The sequence below is a fragment of the Heterocephalus glaber genome, unplaced genomic scaffold (assembly GCF_053883595.1).
Source record: "Heterocephalus glaber isolate CG9 unplaced genomic scaffold, H.glaber_assembly_v1.0 deba00001610, whole genome shotgun sequence".
NCBI classification, from domain to species: Eukaryota; Metazoa; Chordata; class Mammalia; order Rodentia; family Bathyergidae; genus Heterocephalus; species Heterocephalus glaber.
This window is the reverse complement of record NW_028258381.1, coordinates 22,562,360-22,574,498: the sequence shown is the minus strand read 5'-3', so window position 1 is coordinate 22,574,498 and position 12,139 is coordinate 22,562,360. Positions and strand designations below refer to the sequence as shown.

The window sequence follows — 12,139 nt, the reverse complement described above, 5'->3', positions numbered from 1 at the left end:
AATCACTCTGCAGAGTGCTCTTTTCAGAGCACTTCTCTCTTCTTTTCTCCTGACTTTTCTTATCTTTAGTAAATGTCAAACCTCGCTATGTTTTTCACTTGTTTTGTTCAATTCTTTGGTCAGGACAAAAAGGGCCTTGAAGGAGTCCACAGCACTCTGGAAACCCAGTAACCTCTTGAGTAGCTAGGACTTCAGATGTGAGTCACCATGCCTGGCTTAGACTGAAAGATTTTAAGAAGCATCCATCTAATTTCTTTACTTTATAGACGCACAGTCTGAGACCAGAGAAGTAAAGTAACTTGCCCAAGGTCACCCAGCAAGTTCAATGTCAAAGTCAGGTTCCTACTTTTAGTTCCTGCTTCCTGGCAACAGGCCTCCTCTGCCGGTCCAGGATCCTCAGGAGGAGTGGCAGATTCTCTCTGCTAAGATTCTCCCACCATCCTTTGCTTCTGAATCCATGGTGTTCTCTGCCTCTACTCAAGGCCAGCCTCTAGGGCAGTGATAAGGAAGTATTCCCAGAGGACAGGGTGAGGAGCATTTCAGTCGATTTCTGCTTCAGAAGATGCTGCTGCTACCGCTGCCTCTGCACTAATCAGGGACCTTTCCAGCCGCAGGAGGAAGCCAGCAGCCAGGGGATGGGGCTGCGGTGAGTTATAACTGCACAGAAACAGCAGGATGCTGATGTCCCTGACTGGCCTGCTCCTCTGCCAACTCAAGAGAATGCATTTAAAAGGTCACATCCTCTAGCACTGAAAAAGGGGACCAGTGGTGCCCTAGTGCCAGGTTGGCCACCAATGGGCAAGGGCCCTCCTTTTTCTGAGCAGGTAGATGCCAAGCAAGGTACAGACTCATAGCTGGGACAGAGAAGGGTGCCTTTGGTCCTGAGAGTCCAGAAAGTCTGCCTAGGTTTGAGTCAGGTTCTGTTAGTCACTGGCAGTGCGATTTTTTGGCTGATCACAGAGCCTCTCTGTGTTTCAGCATTTTTGTTTTACAAAAACAGCAATGATTCTGAGCCTCTTGCACTGTGGGCCTTAATCATCTCCCAGGTTGCAGTCACAGACCCCGTCCCCTCTGTTTCTATAAAGAATGCCAATAGCTTTCATTTCAGAACAAGCCTAATCTAGCACTATGACTCATCACAGCTGGGTGGGGCACTTAGTGTTCATTTAGTTTAATTCTCATTTTAAAGGTGGGGAAACTGAGATCCAGAGGGAAGACAGGCCTTAGATGTAGAGGTGGGGTGGGGGCAGGCAGAAGCCGGAATGCTAATTCTCTAGCTCCCAGCTCCAGGTTTCTTGAAGCACCATCAGGCAGTCAAGGGGGAATCCAGCCCATTAGCCCATTTACTATGTCATGTTGCAGCCTCCGAAGAAGCGCTCTAAACACAGAGGGGCTGCTGGGCAGTTTTAAACCTAGAGCCTTAAATCAAAAGGAAAGGAAGGCAAGACCAGCTCTCCCCTGCACCACTGGAGGGAAGCCTCGATATGGAGAGTGCAGATGTCATCCCTTTTTAGCTGTGGAATAACCTTTACTTTGCATCTGCTTTACTTTTCCCAAACAGATTTGGCTTGAGCTGGCTTTTTTCTTCTTTTTTTCAAGCGCAGTAGACCAATGGGGGAAGGAACTGGGGTGGAGAGGTCAGAGAGGTGGCTTGAAATGTGCCAGGAAGTTCCTGAGATTCAGCATCTGGGGCCTGAATTACTGATTTGTTTCATGTACATGTGAACAACTAGAGTTGGCTGGAAGGTTCATTCCCATGGCTCTGGGATGCTCTAGGCCTGAGTGGTTCAGATTTGGCCTACAGGGAGGAAGAGAAAGGAAGAGGAATGACTTGGCAAAGACTCCTGCAAGAGACAGAAGGAAGTGGGAGGGTTTATTCACCAGCAGGATTGCATTTTGCTGGGTGGTGTGGTAAGAGGCCAGGCCAGATCCTGTGTTGGAGGAGAGGGGAGAGGAGAACTATTTCTAGACTGCCTCCCCACTCAGTCCATCTCCTACACTCTTGCCAGAACAGTCTCCCCAAAGTGCATTCATTCATTCCTTCATTCCATGTGTTCACTATGTGCCAAGTACTGTGACAAGCACTGCACAGTCAATAGTGATAAGACAAAATGCAGATCTGATAATTATTTGCCATTGTTTCCACACTTGATCTTAGCCAAAAGGGCAAGACGTTTGTTTTGTTTTTTTTCCATTGTTAAAATGTCTCACAGGTTTTCTGTTTGTTTCAGAACAAAAATCTATTTCCTGTGCTGGGAGTGTAGCTGGTGGTAGAGCACTTGCCTAGCATGTGCTCCTGGGTTCGAGCCCCATCACTGCAAAAACAAAATAAAACAATGAAAACAAACAGGACCCACCTGAATCCTTGGCCTGCCATTCCGCACTCCTTGTGTTTTGGCCCCTGACTCCATCTCCGAACACCTATCACCTGATACACTTCCTGCTTACCCATTAACATCTCCAGAAGGAAGTTGCCTCCCAGTCTTGCTGCCTGCCTCTCTGCCAGCTCTCAAATCCTACAATCCTTTAAAGGGTGGGTGGAAATGTTAGCAAGCTCCATAGAGCACCTTTTCAGAACTTCTTCCTGTCTACCCCACAATGAAAAACTTTAAAACATATTTACAGCATTTAACAATTCTAGGTTTCCTCCAGCATATAATAGAGAACCTGTACATTCCCTCACAGAAATTCATTCTAGTTTCTCATATGCATATTATAGTTCATCCCTAATTTTTTTTTTTTTTTGGTACTGGGGATCGAACTCGGGACCTTGCGCTTTTGAGGTAGGCTGTGGGACCACTGAGGTAAATCCCTGGCCCTTTACTTACTACTTTTAAAGGTACTCTACAAATTTCTTATTTTGGGGGTTGCTGGGGCTTGAACCCATGACCTCCAGCTAGCTAAGCACAAGCTCTATCACTGACCTATATCCTACACCCTCATATTTATTTTTTTTGTCTTGTCTACTTTCTTGGGGAGAGTGTTTTGTCTGTTTTTTTCACTGCTGTACCTCATTGCTTAGAATAGTGCTTGGAACATAGTAGGTGCTCAATAGATAACTGTTGATCATATGAAGTAAATAAAATAATGCAATCAAAACTGAAGTGTGTGAGCTATATAGAATGACCAAGAAAATGTCAGCCTGATCTCAGTGGATATGACTTTAATGGGAAGAAAGGGTGGACAACTAACCTCCAAAAACAACCCAGTGTTAGGCTGCGAATAGGCTCTCGGTCGCTGAATTGAATCTTCAGCATACCTCTGGAAAGGAAGAAGGGGCCCTCCAGAGTCACCCTGAAGACAGTTGCAATCTTCCTGGAAATTAACCAGTATGTCCAACTGGTATCTGTCGTTTCACAATTTCACCTAGTCAAGCCCAAGAACTTCGAGGTGCGGAGGGGAACTGGAATCTTGCTGAGGTGGACAGGGTAACAGTCCTCCAGGGGTTAGCCCCTTAATTCAGCTATCCCACGGGCATGCACGCCTCTGGATAATGGTAGATGGACAAGTCTGGATGTCAGTGGACGCGCGCCCCCTCTTCCCCTCCCACACGCCCCATTTCCCCAAACCCAAGGTCTGCTTTAAAAAAAAAAAAAGTCGGAAATTCAGTCTAGAACTGAGGCCCCTGCCTCCTCCCAACTGCCGGTGATGGGGTGAGGCATGAATCAGCACACGCTCAAACTGAAGCAGCCCTCATCCTCACCAGGGGTCCCCAGCGGCCGCGGGGTTAGAATACCGCCCTCTGCCCTCCCTCCACCCCTGTGCGCTACGACAGCTGGGAGATGTAGTCTCACCGGTCCCTTTGTCTTCGGTCTCCTTAACGCGTCAGCCCGAGGAGGAGAGAACTACAATTCCCAAGAGGACAAGCGCCTAAGGCCAGAAAGAGCGGGGGAGGGGAGTAGAGGACGGTGGGGTGTCTGGAAAAGCTGGGGCTAAGGAACCGGGATGAAGTGAAGGAAAGGGAGCGTTGGAGAAGTGGGGAGACGCCCAGAAGATATCGGCAAACCTCGAGGGGCGCCAGAAGAGCAAGGCAGGGAAGGGCCCGGGCGGGGCGCGTGGTGGGCGTGGCCATTGCGTCACGCGGCGTGGGCGGGACCTCAGGGGGTTGTCCTCCCGCGGCACGCACAGTAGCCGCAGCCGCTTCGCGCCTGGTTCCGCGGTCGCAGCTCGTGCCACCTCCTCCTCCTCAGCCCTCACTTCGTGGGTCATTCCCTCTGGCACACGGGCTCCAAGCCGCGCTGCAGCCTCTCTCCTTAACCCGTACCAGGCCATCCAGGTCTTCTTCCTCCGGCCCGACCCAGTCCGCGAAGATGGTGGACCGCGAGCAACTGGTGCAGAAAGCCCGGCTGGCCGAGCAGGCGGAGCGCTACGACGACATGGCCGCGGCCATGAAGAACGTGAGTGTCTCCTCCCTTTCCCCCCCGCCTCACCCCGGCCCCTCCCGAGACGCTGTCCTAGGCGCGGAAGGCCCCGGGGGCGCGTTGCCTGTGTGCGACGGCAGGTGGCCTCCCCACGTCACTCAGCGAAGGGACTGGGAAGGGTCCCCATAGCTGCAGGGACCCCGGCGGTGACGCGGCCTCTCCCCCGCGGCCCCGAAGCCCGGCGGCGCTGCTGCGAGGCCCTCCCCAGGCTCCGGCTGGGGCGGGGTCGGTCTCGGGAGCGGGGTCTCAGGCCCCTGGGTCCGCTGAGGAGCTGAGCGGGGGTCGTGCGCATCCTTTGTGCCCCACTTCCCCTCCTCCCAGCCTAGGCGTGGGGGCTGGGGACCGCATGGATGCGGTTCCTCTTTCTCTGGTGTCTGGGCGGCGCCTTTCCCATTCACTCAGCAGGTTTCCCAGTTTTCCATCCCCCACCCCCAGTCTTCCCCACTGCCTCTCCTGACAGATCTTTTAATGAAACTCCCCGGGAAAAACGTAGGCTCTCCTGAAAACCTGGGCTCCGTGGTGCAAAATCGAAACCTGGCTCACGTTTTTCTTAACAAAAGGCTCCTCTTTCTCCATTTCCCCGAAGCAAATCCTCTAGGCTCTTTTAGGAAGGAGGGCGACATTTGTCTCTCTGGTATTTCCATTGATTGTTCTCCACTTGTCATTTCCATTTCTCTTACCGTTTTTTGTATTGAAAAGGGTAGGTATTACCTTTAAAATAAAGGTTGTGATCTTTAGCCCACTGGTTCAGTTTGTGACATATGCTGTTTCTTTTCTGAATGCAGGCACGTGTCTGTTGAAATTCCTAAAGTTGAAAAGAATATATTCTGTCTGATTTGATATTGCAAACAAAGCGGTGGTGGGAGGCAGTATCAAGTCATTCCAGAAGATTCTGCATTTGTCATATTGCAGAGAGCCTAGACTGGGTGGAGGCTGGGAGGAGTTATTTTAAAGGGAAAAAAGTCTTTTTTAAAAAAAATTTGTTTTGTTATATGTATCCGAAGCTTTTTTATTTTTTAAGCTAATGCATCCTCATGCTGATGAAAAGAGAATACTAATCTCGAGTTGTCGCATTTTGTCTGGGATGCAAATTCCAGCCTGTGTTGCTCCATTTTGTCAGTAACTCTACATTTATCTGATGTTTGGCAACCAGTTTGATGTTAGAGGAGGGGGAAGTAGTGAATATTATAAGATGAAACTGGAAGAATTAATCTAATTAGTGGTACAGGTTTCCCACTATCTTAATATTTAACTTCCTGTGTTATGTAACAAAGGTTTTAACATGCATCTCCCATGTGGAGTGTACCCTTAAATCTTAAGTGAACCAAGCAGTAGACATAATACAGATTAATTCTTGAATAACTACTAGTTCTGAGCAGGTAACAGTGCTGAAGCTTTCATAATTACACTAGTTAACCTTTCCAAAGAAAAATTTTTATCTTATTAAGTAATAGCTTTGGTTCTGAAATTGGGAGTACTGCTGTGTTGAAATGTTGCCATAGTTATTTTACACTGTTTTCATGCTCAAATAATACAGATTGGAGTTTTTGTAGATAATCAATATTGGAAATATCTTTGGTTTGTTATTTATTTAGAATCTTAATTTTTCCATATTTCTAGTTTCACAAGAAAGGGAGTGACCTCGCACCTAGATCCACAGCAACCCAGTGATGTCACACAATGACACAGAGGCTGCAATGCACCTAAGGGCTGGTAGAGAGTTTGCAAATGGCATTTGTCCAAGGTAAAGCAGAAATTAGCTGATGAGCCAGGTAGAATTGAGTACTTCATCACCAGATAGGAATTGGTCCTAAAAATTAGAGTTTCATTTACCCTCAACAGACAAATCAGTGACTTCTAGAGAAGACTTTTTTCACTGTTTTAGTTCATTTTCTTTAAAAAGTTTATATTTTCATATTTTTTAAATGTTCAGCTCATTTTAAAAATTGAGTGATGCGAGAACAAAAATAGAATTTTTAAACAAAAATATTTATAATTACAGTGCAGAGATGGGAGTACATTTGAGTTATTTCAAATACTTGGCAGTTTTGAATACAAACCTTAAAAATTATGGCATCCTACTGGGCCAATTCCAGTTGCTATTCGGGAATGGAACCTATTATAAAACGTTTTATATTCAGATTTGGGAAGGTTGTCTTTTTGTTCTATTTGTGTTTCTGCTCCTTGGCAAAGTATGGAGGAAATTACAATGTCTTAAATAAAGACGTTTTTTACAAACCTGTTTACTGTGATTTTGAGGAAATAGGCCTACATCTGACTCACTTTCCTCATCTGTAAAATGGAGTGATATCTACTTGAAAAAAGTGAACATGTAGCAGGTGCTCAGAATGGTAACTACTTACACCACTGTACTTCCCTTGTATGAAAGTTATTAGCCCTGCGATACAACTCAGTATAGGTAGTGTGTGCTTAGCATGTGTGAGGCCTGAGTTCAACCCCCAGCACCAAAATAAGTAACTAAAAATAAGTCAGAAGAATGTAGAAAGTGTGCAGAAAACTCTTGAGCTCTCTTTATCATTCTTTTTTTCCTGGCGGTACCGGGGATCAAACTCAGGACCTTGTGGTTGCCAGGCACGTGCAGACACCAGCACCATTGAGCTACATCCTTGGCCCTCTTGAAATCTCTTTTAGAAGGCTGAAATAACTACCAGGTGTGGTGGTGTACACCTGTAATCCTAGCACCCAGGAGACTGAGGCAGGAGGATCACTGCGAGTTCGAGGTTAGCCTGCACTGCATAATGTGTTGAAAGCCAGCATGGACTGCATAACAAGACTTATCAACCAAAAAAAAAAAAGACAAATACTGATGATACGGGAGTTAAAATTTTTTCATCCTGGTAATGTTAGGATTTGTGCAGAGTGATGGTTATGCCTGGGTGACCAGGTTAGAAATAATGTGTGGTACAGTATTTTGAAAAGGAAGAGAGGCCATTAAAGTACATGAATGCAGAGATATTCCCCACTTGTCTGACAATATAGTCACCACTTAACATTTTTGCTTTCCTTGGTTTCAGTTACCCAGGGCCATCCATGGTCTGAAAATAATTACATGGAAAACTCGAGAAACAAGCAATTCACAAGTCTTAACCTTTATTTTATTGTTATAATTGTTCTATTACTGTACCTAATTTGCAAATTAAATATGCGGGAAGTGGTAAAGTGTTTGGGACCATCCTCAGTTTCAGGTACCCACTGGAAGTCTTGGGCTAGATATAACCCCTGCAGTAAGGTGGGACCCCTGAGCTGTCCTGTCCTTTGGCTTTTAATAGCCTCCTGAGAAGTTGATACTCTAAATAGACTGTTGGTACCTGCCTCAGAGGGGAGAAGAGGTTCTGGACTCCTAATTTCCTTGAAGTTACTGGTTAAGCAATCTTTTTTTTTCCTGTCCCTTCCCCCGTACTGGAATTGAACTCAGGACCTTCTGCTTGCAAAGCAGGCTCAGTGCCACTGAGCTAAATCTCCAGCCCATGGTTAAGCAGTTTTAACTGGGTAGTGGGGGCATGGGTGGCAAAAGACTCATAATTATGTATAAAAACAAATCTACCCCAGTGGAATCAATAGATTTAAAAATTCTTACTATCTGAAATATTCCATTTTTCCTGCTGGCTTTTCTAAGAGGCTAGATCAATAACCATTATCACTAATGGAGTAATGATACCTAGACTCTTCAGGGGTAGGCTTCCACCAACCATTATGCCAAGTCGCGTGGTTTCAGTTATTCTCTTCTTTGGGGTGGAGGGAACCACAGAAAATAGTTTGTTTTTTATGCGTTATCCTTTGCAATCCTGAAATGAATATTAAGTGCTTTCTAAAATTTTTATTTTTGGGCTGGGGATTTAGCTCAGTGGTTCCAGCTCCTGCCTTGCAAGCGCAAGGTCCTGAGTTTGATCCCTAGTACCAAAAAATAAATCAATAAATAAAAATTTTTATTTTTAAAAATTTTATTTTGGGAGGTGTTGAGATGGTTTTGCTATGTAGTTCAGCTGTCCTTGAACTCATTATGTAGCCTAGGAAGGCCTTCAACTCATGGTGATCCTCCTGCCTCCACCTCCCTAGTGCTGGGATTACAGATGTGTGCCACCATACCCGACCCTCTAATAAAATTTTAAAAATCTGGTATCTTTTTAATTGAGATAAATGATGTTGCTACATATACATCATTTCAGTCCTCTGGATTAACAGAAGACCCTGGGTAAGATTGTATCTCTAGTACTACTTGGAGAAGAAGCCTTATTTATTTAGCCAAATTCTAAATTGTGAAAATTGGAGAAAATGATTGTTTTATTGAGAGAAGAAGTCATAAAATTTCAAGTGTACAGTTGAATAGTATTGAATACATTCCACAGTGTTGCACAACTATCACTTCTGTCTAGTTCAAAAATGAATAAATGACATTTTTAAAAAGCAGAGCTGAGGGCTGGGGATTTAGCTCAGTGGTTTCGGTGCTTGCCTCGCAAGCTCAAGGTCCTGAGTTCGATCCCCAGTACCAAAAAAAAAAAAATGCTGTCTGTAAAAAGCAGAGCTGGAAGAAAAAAAAAAGCAATGTTGGTCTGGACTACAGTTGACTGGGTTTCCAGACATGCTCCCAGTGTAGGGAAGTAATAATGAAGAGCACACAGCAGCTCACAGCCAGTGATAATTGGTTATCCCTTTGTCTTGGTTTCAAACATCTGAGCCTTTTCAGTGAAAATTATTGAAAAAGGAGACAAGTTTGTATTGTATTTCTGTTTAAAAGGGCCATAGAATTTAAAGCCATATGATGTCCATCCAAATAAATAAGAGCAATTTGCTTGAAATCTGAGCAAACCATTAACAGATTGGAGATCATGGAAATGTTGCTGGTGTTGCTCCTCCTGCTCCACCCCAGGGTGGACCTTTGTGAATGACTTCCTTGCTGTGAGGTTGTGGTCCCCTGATGAACACTGTGCATAGAGTGGGGAGCTGCTCAGTCCTGGCTGCTGAGCTGATGGTGCCAGCAGAAGGTGTGAATGCCGTCTGGTTCCTGGTGTGCTGGTGAGGCTGCTGCTTGCCAAGTGAGAGTTGCCTTGCCCCCAGTCCCACCAACCCTGACCTTTTAACTGGCTTTGGATTACCAGGTTCTGTGGCACATGGAAGAGAAGAAAATAAGGACCACTATTTATGTTGAATGGTCAGAGGGAGAGATCACTTTTGTAAATCAGCCCGTTCTCTTTCGCCTTGTTTCCTAAGCTCTGCTCTTAGTGGTTTGCCAGACAGTCCAGTTCCTAGCTATGCGGGGACCATCTCTGCTGCCTTTCTGTGTCATAGAGGCTACCAATATAGTACCAACTGCTTTATGGCCATTCGTGTCATAATTATTGTGCAGTTATCTTCTCAAATTCAATTTTGGGGGTCAGTTACTTAGATGAATTATGAAACCATATTACCTTGTTAAAGATGGCATTAAAATGGCATTTGTAGAAACTATTAAAAATTTGATTTTACTAACTTACAAATTTGAAAACTAGTTCTATGAAAAGCAAGCGACAACAAGGCGTGGTGGTACACGCCTATAATTCCAGCACTTGGGAGGCTGAGGCAGAAGGGATGGTGAGTTTGAGACCAGCCTGGATTATACAGCCAGACCTTGTCTCAAAACACGATCAAAAAAGATTCCCCCAAAAATGGCACATGGATATAGTCCTAACTATTGCCTGTAGTCCTAACTTCTGGAGGCTGAGACATGATTGCTTGAGCCTAAGAGTTTGAGGCCAGCCTCGGAAACAGCAAGACCGGGCATCAGAAGAGAGTGTTCTCACATTTATTTATTTAGGCAGGGTCTCAAGTGACTCACCGTGTAGCCCAGGCTGGCCTTGAACTCATGGTGATCCTCCTGCCTCTGCCTCCACAGTGCTAGGATTACGGTGTGTGCCACTTCACCTAGCCTTATATACATACAATTTAAACACAACATAAAATTCCATGCTGGGCATAATGGCACACACCTTAATCCCAGTACTCTGGGAGTCTGAGGAAGGAGGATTACAAATCCCAGCCCAGTCTGGGCAACTAAGTGACTTACAATAGCCTGTCTCAAAAAGGGTGGTGGTGGTGCTGAGGTTGTAGATCAGTGTAAAGGCCTTGAGTTCAATCCCCATTACCTCAAAAATAAAAATCCAAAGCTGTATGTGGTGACACATGCTTGTAATCCTAGCACTGGGAAGTCCAAGGCAGGAAGATCACTTCGAGTTTGAGGCCAGCCTGGGGTACGTAGCAAGACCGTTTCTCCACCCCCTCCAGTAAATCCAAATAAACTCATTGTTCTTGATCTTTTCATCTTTGGTGATACCTAAAGCCACACTTGACCAGTAGGACTCCTGTATGAGTTTGCCTCTCTGTGATCTGTTACTGGAACGGGGTGAGTGAGCTGTGGCCCGCTGAACATCTATGGACAGCAGTTGAAGAGCAGTCACTGACCTTCCTCCCCTAGCTGAGTGTGAAAGCGGCTGCAGCCTACGGAGACATGGTGAAGAGGTAGCCGGAAGGGAGGCTTGTAAGTGCAGGTTTCTTTTGAAGCCATAGAGTTGGTTTCCATTTCTTCAGCTTTCTAAAAGGAATTATTGATACCTAGTAAACAAAAGTATTTATGGTACTATTTCTTTAAGGTTGTAGAAGTCAGCTTGGGCTGGGGATTTAGCTCAGTGGTTCTGCTGCCTGCTTTGCAAGCACAAGGTCTAGAGTTCAATCCCTGGTACAAAAAAAAAAGGAAGTCAGTTTAATTTTTCTTTTGGTTCTGGGGATTGAATCCAGGGTCTTTGCACCAAGCTAGATTTCTAGCCATTTTTATTTTGAGACAGGATCTAAGTTACTAATTGTCTAGGTTGGCTTTCTCCTGCCTCAGCCCCCCAGAGTGCTGGTATTACAGGTGTGTGCTGCCATGACCAGCTTTCTAAAAAATATTTGAGGGCCAGGAATGGTGACACATGTCTGTAATCCCAGCATTTGTGAGATTGAGGCAGGAGGGTTTCTGGCAGTTCAAGATCAGCCTGGGCTACATAGTGAGTTCCAGGTCAGACTGCACTACAAGGTGAGACCCTGTCTCAAAAATATTTTGAGGCAGGGTCTTGCTTAGTTACCTGGATTGGGCTCATACTTGAGATCCTTTTGCCTCATTCTCCTGAGTAGCTGGATTTACAAATGAGCCACCAGCAGTCAGCCTTTTTTTTTTTTTTAAACATTAGCATTTAGGCTGCTTCCAAATTTACATTTATAAATAATATTGCTATGAATATCTTTGTGACCAGTGCTTCAAACACAATTTATATATTAAGACACAGATCCAAAAGTGGAATTGCTAGAATTGTGTGTGCATTTATATATATATACATATTCAGAGCCCACACTACCTGGTTATTCCTAGTTGGTCTCCCATCCAAACACTAATGAGGTCTCATTCTGAGATCAGATGGGTTCAGCTTGGTATGGCTGTAGACTTAAGAATAATTTTTAAGGTTAAGACCCAGTACTACTAATGATAGTTTTATGTCTTAAAATTTTTGAAAAAGTTCATTCTTTTTCAGTAGGCGTTATATACACAAGGATCAGAATTTAAATGCGCCTTTACTCAGTAAAGAAAACAGATTCAGTCAGATGTGATGGCATAACTCTGTAATCTTAGCACTTGGAAGGCTGAGGTAGGAGGATAGCTCTACTGTGAGTTTAAAGGCCAGGACTACATA

At 45.0% G+C, this 12,139-nt stretch overlaps 1 protein-coding gene and 1 long non-coding RNA gene across 2 annotated transcripts in view; one reads left to right on the top strand and one right to left on the bottom strand.

Annotated features, from left to right (window-relative positions):
• Positions 1–3,148: 3,148 nt before the first annotated feature.
• LOC110348223 (uncharacterized) lies at positions 3,149–3,981 on the bottom strand. The gene is made up of 2 exons (XR_002393256.2): positions 3,795–3,981; positions 3,149–3,486 (listed from the first exon to the last, which is right to left on the bottom strand). It is a non-coding gene; the product is annotated as an uncharacterized LOC110348223 (long non-coding RNA).
• Positions 3,888–12,139, top strand: part of Ywhag (tyrosine 3-monooxygenase/tryptophan 5-monooxygenase activation protein gamma) — a 35,761-nt gene continuing 27,509 nt past the window's right edge. Inside the window, exon 1 of the mRNA XM_004840095.4 lies at positions 3,888–4,397. Within this exon, the coding sequence (XP_004840152.1) occupies positions 4,311–4,397 (87 nt within the window). The 5' untranslated portion in view covers positions 3,888–4,310. The remainder of the gene's footprint in view (positions 4,398–12,139) is intronic.